The sequence below is a fragment of the Mauremys reevesii genome, linkage group 7 (assembly GCF_016161935.1).
Source record: "Mauremys reevesii isolate NIE-2019 linkage group 7, ASM1616193v1, whole genome shotgun sequence".
Taxonomy (NCBI): domain Eukaryota; kingdom Metazoa; phylum Chordata; order Testudines; family Geoemydidae; genus Mauremys; species Mauremys reevesii.
Genome location: NC_052629.1, coordinates 86,141,376 through 86,154,759, shown reverse-complemented (window position 1 = coordinate 86,154,759; position 13,384 = coordinate 86,141,376). Strand labels below are relative to the sequence as shown.

Here is a 13,384-nt window from a genome sequence, read left to right as displayed (position 1 = left end):
TCATACCACTAGATAACCATATAGCATAACAATTCCTTCAAAGTAATTCTCCTTTTACTTCCAAAAAAAACATATACAAGTTAGAGCATCCTCAGAATGCAATTTCCTTTTGCTATAAAATTGGAGCTGAATTTCTCATTTAGTTATTTGTCTGCTATTTAAAATGTAATTAGCACATTCACAACTTGAATATGCAGCCCTATTTTTACACACACACACACACACACACACACACACGCTTTAACAAGAAGCCATATTTTACAAGCAGGTTGTCTAGGTCTTTCTTCATATCCCTTTTCAGAGGTGTTTTTCCTTTGTAGTGGTATACTGTCATTTTTGTATGAATCCTAGTTCAGAAGGGAGGCAAGATTATCCCCTCCACCATTTACTTTAGGTGGAGGTCCTTTATATGAATCTCACCACCCTGCACAACCCAACTCAAATGAAGAAAGGGAAACGCATTTACCTTCTGTTGGTGATGTCTTTAAATGCCTGCAGAGGCCCTCTGTGTCCCCATATGTCTCCTTAATTTTCACTACTGCTTCTGTTCCTCTGAGTTCCATGAGGGAGCGCAGCTCCTCCAGTGAGCACCCAAACTCTCCTGCATGGTTGGCCTCGTTTCTTTGGTTCTTGGTATAGAAATCGCTGTTTGTCATGTCACCCATTGTTGCTGATTGTATTGCTCCACTCTGTATACTAGATGGAATTTTAAAATTGCTTCAAAATTGCAAAGCGGGGGACTCAAATTCCAACCTAAGGGATTAAGAAGAATCCAGTGGGTGTTCAGTGAAGTCAGTGGAGAATGCCTCTGATGACTGAGGTGTCCCTGACCAGGTAATAGTCCGCAGGATGGCTGCTTTCAAGGCTGCAGACCAGCTCCATTCCATTCACCATTTCCCATTATGCTGCACTCAGGCTGTAGTATCTACATGGTCATCTCTTCCTCCGGACCTTTGGGATCAAAACACAAAGCACATGTTAGAAGAGTGAACCTAAAACCTTCAGAAAGAGCCTTTGAACTTCATTCTCCCAAATGTAGTCCTTGATTTAAAAAAGCTAGATACAAGAGTCTGCACGTTGCTGCAGTTAGTCACAGCTGACACCAAAGACTGATACTGCTAGCTGTGTCATACATAAGGCTCTTTCCAGCTACAGCAGCAATAGCAGTGTTCCTTACTTTAATCAAGTCCCAAGAGCGCCTGCTAAATGAGATGGCTCATGAATATTAATAAGTAAGCCATTAGTCCAACAGTCTAGATGTGCCTCTGGTATGTGCTCTGGTTCATACTGCTATATCAATCTTTCATCTGACAAGAACAAAAAACCCATGAAGGACTACAAAGTAATAAAAATTAATTGAATACTATTACTTATGCCTTCATCTATTACATAAACCATTTTTCAGTGCAAGAAAAGTAAAATGGGGGAGGGAGGAGAAAGAATAGGAACATTTTCATTGCCAATCCAGAATACATTTAAATAAATTAAGCATTGCAGCTTTGTCAGCTAGGAAAATAAACACACACAGGAAAGGAGATAAAGCACCTGCGAGCTTCAGGCTAAACAATGAGCACTGTCTCTCATAGGAATGGGAAGGTTTCAGTTTGCTTTCCTTCAGCACTAACTGCTGACTCACCAACACATTTGATAGCTTTGGCCTGAGAGCTACAAAGCATTTAAATAAAGAAAAGGCTGAACGGATACAGGGTTTTTAACATGCAGACTCCTGAAGAGTCACATTTGGACCATCTGGGAGACCAACTGATTACTTTCTAAGCCAGCCTTTAAAATCTGCTCTCCTTATACATAGTCTAATGAACTTGGTTGAAATGCTGTTGAGACGAGCTATTATACTTTGTCACAGAGTTTTAACAGAGATTAAAGGTTTCTTTTTTGCCTGAAGTGGGATAGTGCCTGTTCACTGCCTGATCTATAGACCCCTGAATATTTCTCACATGAGAGAAAAGGTTTGAGTATGGTATCAGACTAATGAATGATGGACCTCTGACTGTCAGAGTGGATTTTTTTTTTAAGCAGCGTGCCAGTCACAAAGAAAAAGATTGTTACAGCAGAGTTTATGCAAAGAGAAGAAGAATGAACCAAATGTTTTTAACCCATCTTGACATTGTCACGACAACCTTAATTCCATTCCCACATACAGCTAATATTGCTGCTGGGCCCACTGAAATGGGTGTGTTACCACTGATTTCAAGGGGATAATGTTTTCAGTGTTTAATATTTCCTAATTGCTCACAATTAAATTATCTGTTTTGAGGCTGCTTAACACACCAGCTAAAACATGCAATATGGACCTCCAGCAAAAAGTATGTCATTCCTTTGAATTCCACAAAATATCAGAGCATCAGAATTTTATTACCACAGCACAGAATCCAGGTATCAGTCAAATGTTAGATGAGAGTAGTTCTTCCCCACCCCATGCTCGTTGTGAAATTCCTGGTGGTGATAATTCTGCGACACAGCATTTCGTGTATTCTTTTGCCCCTTGCAGGGCACAGAAATTTGATGGGGAAACTGGTATATGTTGCACAATAAATACAAAGGTAAAGAGAAATTGGAAGGAATAAAAAAAGACCTTCAAAATGTAATAACTGGATCTTCAGAAGGCAGGAGGTATTCTACTTTCTCTCACACACAGGCTGCTATGGTTGAATGCAAAACAGTGATTGCAGTATCAATTTAAATACAGATACCTCAAAACATAGCAAGTTCAAAAATACCTCTCTGTGTATCTAACAGATTTTTTTCTGAGGGACTGGTAGCCAGATTTGGATAAAATCGGAACTAACTCAAAACACTGTTTGGGTTTGATTCTAAAAAGTTTGTAAAATATAGAGGAAAAGTTGTGCATCCCTGCACAACATGCCTGATTCCAAAAAGCAATGAACCCCAAAACTCCCACTGCCTGGAAACAGCAGACATCAGCACATCTTAGGATCTGGCCATTTATGGCTTCATCTATGAAAGGATGAAAGCCAGGAAATCTCACCAGAAAGCATGTTAGTGTTTGAGCTGAAATATCAGCCAAAGACATTGACATGAACCAATTTGGGTTCAGTAATGAAAAAGAATAATTAAAAAGACAGATTGCTACTTGCAGACAGGCACAGAAATGCTATTTATAGAATGTATGTGTCTAAAGGATTTGACCACAGGGTATCACAGCACCAGCCATAATGTAAAGAACTTGGAGCATTTACATAGCAGAGAGCGTGTTGCTATTTTTTGTTTGTTTTTCTTTCTTTCTGACAAAGTCCTTAAAAGTGGTTCATGAAACTGCAAGGAAATCAATTATTAGTTCCCTTTGATGAAGACCACCTACTGTTTTCATTAGTAATGCAAAGGGTATTAAGGCTGGATGTCAAATGTGTCTGACAGAGGATTTTTCTCTGTGGGATGTTCACAGGAATACTACTGTCAAGCAAACACACTTTTTTTTAATCATAGCACCATCACTATGTATTAATATTTCTTCCTACTCTTAGAAATGCCACTTTGGTCATTTGTCAGCCAACATTAGCCAGGGATGTTGTTCCTTTGCATACGATTGAATCATCTGCCTGTTTAATTTTTTATTTTACTTTCAATTAAATATTAATCAGTAAACCACTAAATTGAGAGGTGTACGTCCATTAGTGCTCAAGCAAAAAGTATTTCAAAGTTCATGTGATCTTTGGGATTCACCAAGGAAATAACATCCCTCGTGTTTTTCAAAGGCAGATGGTAAAATATAAAAAGCACAAAGCATGATTAACATTATTATCTCTAATCCTGTGGAACAAGATATGAAGGCTTCATTTCATCCTTGAATATCTTATGAAAATTCTAGGAACTTTGCCAAGCGTATACCAGTTGAATGTGACTGATAGATGGGCCACCTCATCCTTACTGAGAGATTAATACTTCTTTATCAAAAGCTGAGAAACCTAAAACATGAGATCGGTACGTGGCATGACTCCCAGGACCAGTGCAGCTCCAAGATTTGTTGGTTCAAAATGGAACTCTTCATGAGAGCTGAGCAAAATTCAGAATTTCTATGCCACAGGAAATTCCATTATTTCCATCTTGGTTTCATCCTGAAACAGGATGAAAATCTGATTTTTTTTCATAAAACAAAATTCTGAAAAAACAATTTATTCAGCAATGTCAAAACATTCTGTTCTGCCATTTTTGCTTGAAATGTTTTTGTTTTGTTGAATTGTCCTAAAATGATACTTTTCATGTCAGGTCAAGAGTAAACAATATTGCCTTTGCCTTTTGGGAGTTGTAATTTGGGCCCCTGTTGTCTACTATGGGCTGGGTTCCCTGCAGGACATCATCTCCAACAACGCAATGCGGACTCAACTTACTACTCTCAGTGGTGTCTCAAGGAATCACATGACTGCATTGTGGGAAATGTAGTCCAGCCAGGGAGCCTGATGCCTGTGTGTGTCTGTGCCACATAGAGCACAATGGAACCCTTATCTGGGGGTACGTCTACACTACGGGACTATTCCGAATTTGCATAAACCGGTTTTGTAAAACAGATTGTATAAAATCGAGTGCGCGCGGCCACACTAAACACATTAAATCGGTGGTGTGCGTCCACGGTCCGAGGCTAGCATCGACTTCTGGAGCGTTGCACTGTGGGTAGCTATTCCGTAGCTATCCCATAGTTCCCGCAGCCTGCCCCGCCCCTTGGAATTTCCGGGTTGAGATCCCAGTGCCTGATGCGGCAAAAATCATTGTTGCAGGTGGTTCTGGGTAAATGTCGTCAGTCACTCCTTCCTCTGGGAAAGCAACGGCAGACAAGCATTTCGTGCCTTTTTCCCTGGATTGCCCTGGCAGATGCCATAGCATGGCAATCATGGAGCCTGTTTTGCCTTTTGTGACTGTCACCGTATGTGTACTAGATGCCGCTGACAGAGGCGATTCAGCAGCGCTACACAGCAGCATGCTTTTGCTTTTGCATGACAGCAGAGATGGTTACCAGCCATACTGCACCATCTACCAATCCATAAATTGGTAAAAAGATGATCATGGCTACCAGTCGTTTTGCACCATTTGCTGCTGTCATAAGTGCCCCTGGCTGCTCTTAGCCAGGGGCACAAAAGCCAAAATTGGGAATGACTCCCAGAGTCAATCCCTCCTTTTTGGTATCTAAAAATAGAATCAGTCCTGCCTAGAATATGGACAAGTGTACTAGAGAACCACTGTATCAGAGAGCACAGCTGCTCTGTGTCAGATCCTGCAGAAATTATGATCTGTATGCTATTCACAGGGGGTGCTCCTGCAACAACCCCACCTGTTGATTCCGTTCTTCCCCCAGCCTTCTTGGGCTACTGTAGCATTGTCCCCCCACTTGTGTGATGAAGTAATAAAGAATGCAGGAATAAGACACACTGACTTGTTAGTGAGAAATGAGTGGAAGGCAGCCTCCAGCTGCTATGATAGTCCAGACAGGACAGTAAGGAGTGTGGAGGAGAGGAGCCCAGCATCCCTCTGCTAGTCCAGGGGCAATTGAATCTTTTTTTTACACATGAAGGGTGGGGGCTGACAGAGCTCAGCCCCCTGTTGCTATGACAACGATGGTTATCAGCCATACTGCACCATCTACCAGGAAAAATTAGGGCCAGGCGCCCTTGATCGACCTGACGGATGCTAGTCAGCATGGTTACCAGCCCTTTTGCACTGCCCCATGTGCCAATAGGCTGATGATGAGGACGGGTACCAGTCATTTTGCACCATCAGCCACCCATGGCGGGGGGGGAGCAAGGATGTTGGTGTTCAGTGCTGCAGCATCGCGTCTATCTGCAGCATTCAGTAATGATAGGGTGACGTAAAAGAGTCAAGAGAGGATTGTTTTCCCTTTCACTTCTGGGGGTGGGTGGGGGGATGCGTAAATTGCCGAGCTATGCCCTGACCCACCGCGGACACTGTGTTTGACCCTAGAAGCATTTGGAGCTCAGCCAAGAATGCAAATGCTTTTCAAACTGTGGGATAGCTTGAGTCCTCCAGTCCATGAGCGTCCATTTGATTCCTTGGCTTTCCGTTACGCTTGTCACGCAGCAGTGCGCTGAGTCCCTGCTATGGCGTCTGTCTGGAGATTTTTTAAAAATGTTTTTTAATTCATCTTCTGTAACGGAGCGCTGATAGAACAGATTTGCCTGCCCTTACAGCGATCACGTCCGCATGGTCCATGCGGGAGCTCTTTCTTTATTTTGACTTTTAACTGCATCGCCACACGTGCTGATCAGAGCTCCACGCTGGGCAAACAGGAAATATTAAAAAGTTTGCGGGGCTTTTCCTGTCTACCTGGCCACTGCATCCGAGTTCAGATTGCTGTCCAGAGCGGTCAGTGGTGCACTGTGGGATACCGCCCGGAGGCCAATACCGTCGATCTGCGGCCACACTAACCCTAATCCGATATGGTAATACCAATATTAGCGCTACTCCTCTTATTAGGGAGGAGTACAGAAACCGGTTTAAAGAGCCCTTTATACCGATATAAAGGGCCTCTTAGTGTGGACGGGTGTGGCGTTAAATCGGTTTAATGCTCCTAAAACCGGTTTAAACGCGTAGTGTAGACCAGGCTTGGGTTAGGGCCTGTAGGCACTACTCTGCACTTGGTAGGCAAAGCATGTGCTGCAGACAGGAAGAGAAACGCTCATCAGAGCCGATACATCTATACTAAAAAATGAATGCCACACCTTTATAAGTTACATTCTCTCTCTAGTCTAAGACAACTGCTTTTTGTCCATTTGAGATTTTCTTATTGAATAATCTCTAAAAAATGTAAAACAAAATTTTTTAAAATGCAGATTAAAAGCAGTCACACTGGTTGAAAACATTGGTTGTATCAAATCAATATAATGTAGCAGATTGATTTGATACAGGTAGCAAAAAGACTTTTCATTCCTACTGTCAATATCCACTAACAAAATTTACATTTAAGTGCAAATAATCATTATTTTACTCATAAAAGAAATGTAAGAAAATACCTTCATTTTGCATAAGGCAATGTAACTCTTGGATTGTTTGTTTTTCAAAGGTAACATAGATTTTTGCTATGTGAATGCACTGAAAAATGATTTTTTTAAAAATTCTAATGCACTGATTTTTTTCTTATTTGGAAAGGCTTTACCTTGGAACAGCCATTCATTCCTGCAGCACCCCAGTCAAATATTTTTCAGCTTCCAATTGTTTGAAGGCAAAACATACCAATTAAATAAGAAATGATTTGGATGAACTAACTGCGGGCCTGCTGGGAAAACTATCCTTCTATTTCCTAATCAGGAAAATATCATCCCTGGAAGCTTGTAAATGTTTTGATAATGGATTAGAATGATGTCTATGTAGATATCATTGCCAAGAATTTTGGTAGCCTGATTTTAGTGGAGTTCCACTGAAATTAAACTAGTGTAACATAGTGGTAAATCAGCCCTGGGTTTGCCATTTCACTGAACAAGGATCATGAAATCCTTGTACTCAGTGAAGGTTTGGGGCAAGCAAGAACAGCTTGATCAATCCCGGAACTAGGGATTTATCAAAGATTTGGCTGTATTCACTATAAGATCTAAGCTTTCATCTAAAAAAAAAAAAAAAAAAAAAAGGCGGCCCCAGTTCTTCTACTGGTGAATATAACCTTGATAGTTCAGAATGATGGATGTGTTGTCTGACAGAATCCACAGCCAGCCGAACTAACAAAATACTCTGAGAAGTACAAGAACACTCTCTCATCTTAAGAGGATATTGGCTTTGAAACATAATTATCAGGAGCAAACTACATGCACAGGAAACTAAGGAATAAGACTAGTTGAATGGAACTACTTTTTCATGTTCACAAATGCATATTCCTGTTTGATACCTGTCTGAGGACCCAAGGGTGGATCACAAAAGAGAAACAGGTCTTTGCAGCTACATATACTCTGGAAAATATTTCTTCATAATGGCAGTTCTACATAATTTATTGCAAATTGAAATTCATAAACAAACTGGTAAATAATTCATCCATACTGAATACACAGTTCGTGGCAAGCTTTACGAACAAAAATCTAGTGCAAAAAACTTCACATACCTTTATATCTGAGATGCTGAAACTATTTCTTATTCTGTGTGTATACATATATCTATATCTTATTCTGGTATTCTTATGTCTACACTACCACTTAAATCGGCAAAACTTATGTCGCTAGGGTGTGAATATTACACACACACACACCCCAAGCAACATAAGTTTCACCAACAGAAGCACCGGTGTGGACAGCACCATTAGTGGACGAGCTTCTTCTTCCACATAGCTACTGCTGCTTGTTGTGGTGGTTTAATTATGCCAATGGGAGAGCTCTCTCCTGTAGGCATAGAGGGGCTATATGAGAGATCCTACAGCAGCACAGCTGATTGGTACAGCTGTGTCACTTGTAAGCTCTCTAGTGTAGTCATAGAGTAACATGGAAATATTACATTTCTTCTGATAGTATGATGTGGTAAAGTTTGATAAGTATCACTGCTTAAAAAAACATTAAGTAAAGGTTCTTCAAAACAACAATAAAAAAATCCAAGAAGTAAGAGGGGGGAAATAGTATACTATTAATCCCAGACAACCAGACAAATATTGTTGTAATTCCCAAAGTGACAATTCCTCTGTTCCATTCACCATGAATCAGTGTGTGTGCTCAGTAATATAAAGCTGCTTACCTAACAAATAAAACTCTGTCAGTCTTTGATAGGTATTTTTTGGACCAGTTATACTCCTCTACCCATGTTTTGTTAATCATTTTTCTTTTATTCTACAGGCAGATATTGCTGTTTACTAGAACTATGATCCCAAAGAAAATTTTCCTTAGTTAATAAGTCCTACTAAACAATTTCCTAGGGACTATTAACCGATGTACTCATCCTCCTTAGCTAGAATGAATATTATACACACAAAAATAAAACTGTCACAGATAAACAGAGACTCTTCCCCTTTCTGTAACAATACAGTTGGGGAGAACTAATAATTTAGGAAATGAAATTATCTGTAGTAGCTGATTACACTACGTACCCTTTTGAACCAAATAGGATACAAGGTCTAATCCTGCAACCCTTACTTTCATGAGAGGTCCCAGTGAAGTTAATTGAAGCACTAACATGATTAAAGACTAAAATAAATGGAGCATTTTCACTGACTTCAACAGGATCAGATTAGGCTAGACAGGTGAAATCTTTGACTTCAATTGGGCCAGGATTTCAATCAATGTACATAAGGTTTGTAAAGGTGAGACATGCAAGATTACTAGTAAGAGACTGAATTTTCTTTCCTGTTGCCAGTCACCTGACATTGGTCAGAATTAAAAAAACATTAGAAGCTTTGTTATATGACAGGAGTCAGTTTCCATTGACTCCAGTGACTGTTATAAGTGACTGCAGTATTGGGTGGTAATTTATGTGTGTTAAATCAGTATAAAGCCAAACATATTTAAGAAAGATTTAACAAAAGGGAAAAAAAAACTGTTTTTATACAAAAGCATTTTCCCTAGTAGGATCTGAAGAGGCCATACATTCTAGAAAGCTGCTTTTCCCTCTCTCATTTCTTGTAACCACTTTACTACTACCAAGAACTTATCTCAAATTGTTTGACCTTCATCGATAAATGAGGCAATTTTCTATCAGCTTCTCCAGAGACTAAAAACCTGCATTACATAGCATTAACTGGATTTTTCTTATTCAGTAACCACCTCCACAGATCCATACTTTTTGGAGTTGTACTTTACAACCCATCAAAGAACTGTAATGCACTGAAAAATGACCAATTCCACACCATATAGCCTTTTATAATTCATATTGTTTGTAGCTATATCACAAATACCAATATAATGCAGATGTCTCAATAAGAGCTCATTTTTGAAGTGTGTGTCTATATAATACTGTGCAGCAGAAAGGGTGTTAGCTTCCCAGACTCATTAAATAAGAGATAAATGGATGAAAATAATAATTTAAAAAATCACTAAAAATGGTTTCTATACAAAATATAACGCTAAGCTCAAAAGCCAGATCCCTGAATAAACCCAGGTACAGGGCTCACTGGCACAAACTTCAGCAGTTTTGGAGGTAATGGCACCCAAAAGCCTTCATACCTACCCTTCACTGGGAGACCCACAGGGGGCAGTCTTGGCTAAGAAGGTGATGTGGTCAAGAGACACACTGAGTCAGTGTATCCCCATCAGTAGTATCTGTAGGAGTGGCTTTTTGGAACCACAGATACAAACTAAAACTAATTCTCCCTTCCCCATGCCCCTCCTCAACCAAGCAAGGGCCATGAGAGAGGATCAGAGTGAAAACTCCAACTGAGTTCCTTCAGGATGAAACACTAGAGAAGTGTGGGATTAGCTGGAACACACAATGTAATTTGCACATCCCTGTGCCAGTTTGGGTGAAAATAGCCCTCCTGGTCACACAATTCAAGGGGCAAAATCTCAGATTTTTACATATAGGGTGGCATCAGGAAAGATAAGGCTATAAAACAAGGCATTGTAAAATCTTCATCCCTCTGATTGTAGTGCTGGACATGTTTTGCAGATTTGTTGTTTGCCAGTTGGTTTCAACAGATTTCATACAGATTTCTACAGCACCAAAAAACCCTAACCACCAACACCATTTTATAATTTAATTCATTACCAAATTAAATATAAAATTATACCTGCAAATCAGTAAGACCAAATGTCCAGTATGTAAAAGGATTTAAGGAACATATTTCCTCTAGTGGATTTTTCACCCACTGAGATCGATGACACAATTCCCTGACTGTAATGGGGCAGCGTCAAGTTATATTATTATTTTCATCAATTACCTGAAGTTACAGGAACCATATAATTAAAGGTACTTGTAGTAACAAGTATGATATTTAACATTTTTATTTGCTGTTTTCTAATAAAAAGTTTAATATGTTGCAGTCCATTACAGGATTAATTTGGACGACAATGATTCAAAAACAATATCAATGGAAAGTTTAGATTTACTACATGCAGGGCCGGCTCCAGACACCAGCGAAGGAAGGGGCGGCCAGTGGAAAGGGGCAGCACGTCCGGGTCGCCTACGGCAATTCGTCGGCGTGTCCCTCAGTCCCTCTCTTCCTCTTTGAGCTGCTGCCAAAGTGCCACCGAAGAGGAAGAGAGGGAGCAAAGGACCTGCCACCGAAGTGCCACAGAAGAATGAAGCGGCGCGACTCAGCTGCCACCGAAGTGCTGCCAATCGGCTTTATCTCTTTTTTTTTTTCGCTTCGCCGCTTGGGGCGGCAAAAAAGCTGGAGCTGGCCCTGACTACATGCAAAAACCTAAACAAAACAGGTTAATGCCTTGTTATTTTCCTTCACCTTGTTAGAAGTTATTAAAATATAAAATGTCTATTACCCTAATGAATTCAGCATTTCAGAGGAAATTATTTGGCATCTTCATTTCATTGGTCAGATTTCACTAGGTTCTTCTGATCTGATTCAAACTGCAGTGTATTTATAACCCACAAGACTGAAATTTTAGTCATCATGTGACCTTTGTGATAAAGAAACCATCACCCTAAAGTGTGCTATTTCAGAGGATTTTGGCAAGGTGCTGTTGTACAGCACATTTTACACTCTGTGTTCCTGACAGCTGATTGTATCTAGTTTTAATCGAGCAAATCCTCAAAGCCTCTTAAAGTGAAGGGTTTATCTAGTTACTTGCAACAAGAAGGGTCTTCAACTTGACAGAGTTATTAAATATGACACAGTCTTCCTTTATCCAATACACTCTAAATATTGTTTGAACTTCTGTTCAGTCACTGTTCATCAGTTAGTTCACCACCACTAAACTTGTTTCTTAATGTAATTTTTGTGTCTTACTAATGTTTTTATTACAGAAAGACTGTTAAAGTTGCTATTTACTCTTCATATTTTAAACATAACTCAAGTTTTAATAACTTAGTAAAAATGAACATTTTTTCCTGATAATTAAGTGCAGAGCTTTGCCTCATTTTACCTTCCTTTTTTCAGATATTGAAACCTTGGTTAAGGGCATCTATTTTTTATTTTTTTAAAATGAGAATTATAAAAATATATCTTGTTATGAAATAATGATCCATTAGTTATGATCTAATAAGAAATTGCCAAATTTTGCCCAGAATCCAAACCAAGTGTTTAAGTTTTGAAATAATTTGGATAACTTTTCTCTTTCCATGTGCATCTGCACTTCCTACACTTATATTTGCAGATATTTCAATATGTTAATACCACTAAAGAGGCTTTTAGTGTAACTTAAATGTCACTAGTTTAGGGTTATTATACTGGTTATACTTTTGTCATTATGTGAAACCAAAAGGGTTAAAGACATTCCATTTATTTTTAAGTTTACATAAAAAGCATCAGTGAATTTGAGACCATTTTCTATGTTGGATGAAAGAGAAGAAACTTTGCTTTGGGGCTGGAAAGCAAAGTGGAAGGGACTGAGCCAAGGGGAATTATGATCTGATTCTGATGAACCATTCTTTTATATTCAGAATTTTAAAATTGCCATGACTTGTGTATTGGGGAGAATGGCAGGATACTAACCTAAGCAGAGAGACTGAAAGCTGAGGAAATCCAAACTTTTCCCCAGTAAACTGGACTGGGCCCATCCTGTGTAATTTATGTCTAGCCCATCCACCTGTCAGTTCACAACTGTCTGGTCCAATTTTACATGACTGAAGCAACGGCCTTCCATTATTTCATATTAATATAATACATTTTGTAAACATCAAAACTACTGACAAAAGTATCAGATACTCATTCTTCATTGTTTTTTTCTTAATATCATCCTGTTACTCCTAGTTATATACTCCTTCAGATGAACCTTGTCAAGCCTCTTCCTTCCTGCTGTCCATTCTCTACAAAGATCATAGATGTTAACATCCTCTATTTATCATATTTTCTCTCTCGCTCTCCAGAGAGAGAGCGCGAGATCTTTCTTTCCATAACTGAGTTACTTTAGTTGCCTTTTTTCAGCTTCATCCAATATTGAATTGCCCAAAATTAGAAGCAGTATTATACTATAAGTGAGGACTTATTAGTACTATATATAATTTTCTATGATGTGATGCTGTAAGTAAGCAGCCCAAATTCTCCCATCCACCCTTTTGTGCCAGCATATCACATTGCAAGCTCATCTTTAATTTACTGTTCCCTATCACCCATACCTGTTTCTTTACCTTACTGCTTTCTAAGGAATGTTTCTTCCTCCCTTTTAATATCTGAGCATTTCAGATATTACACTCCCCGTTACCTCCAAACTTGTACTGCAATTGGGGAAAATTCGTTACTGATGCTAAGTAATGCTGCTATATTATTCTCTCCACATTATTTATTTGTTCCAAGTGTCTGGTGATAGAAATAGACCAA

The 13,384-nt window shown here is 39.3% G+C and overlaps 1 protein-coding gene across 6 annotated transcripts in view; it reads right to left on the bottom strand.

The window, feature by feature from the left end:
- ATP2B2 (ATPase plasma membrane Ca2+ transporting 2) overlaps positions 1 to 13,384 on the bottom strand; it is a 563,074-nt gene that overhangs the window by 318,730 nt on the left and 230,960 nt on the right. For all 6 annotated transcript variants that reach the window (XM_039480788.1, XM_039480783.1, XM_039480784.1 and 3 more), the window contains exon 4: positions 467 to 951. In XM_039480788.1, the coding sequence (XP_039336722.1) occupies positions 467 to 665 (199 nt within the window). In that variant the 5' untranslated portion in view covers positions 666 to 951. The remainder of the gene's footprint in view (positions 1 to 466; positions 952 to 13,384) is intronic.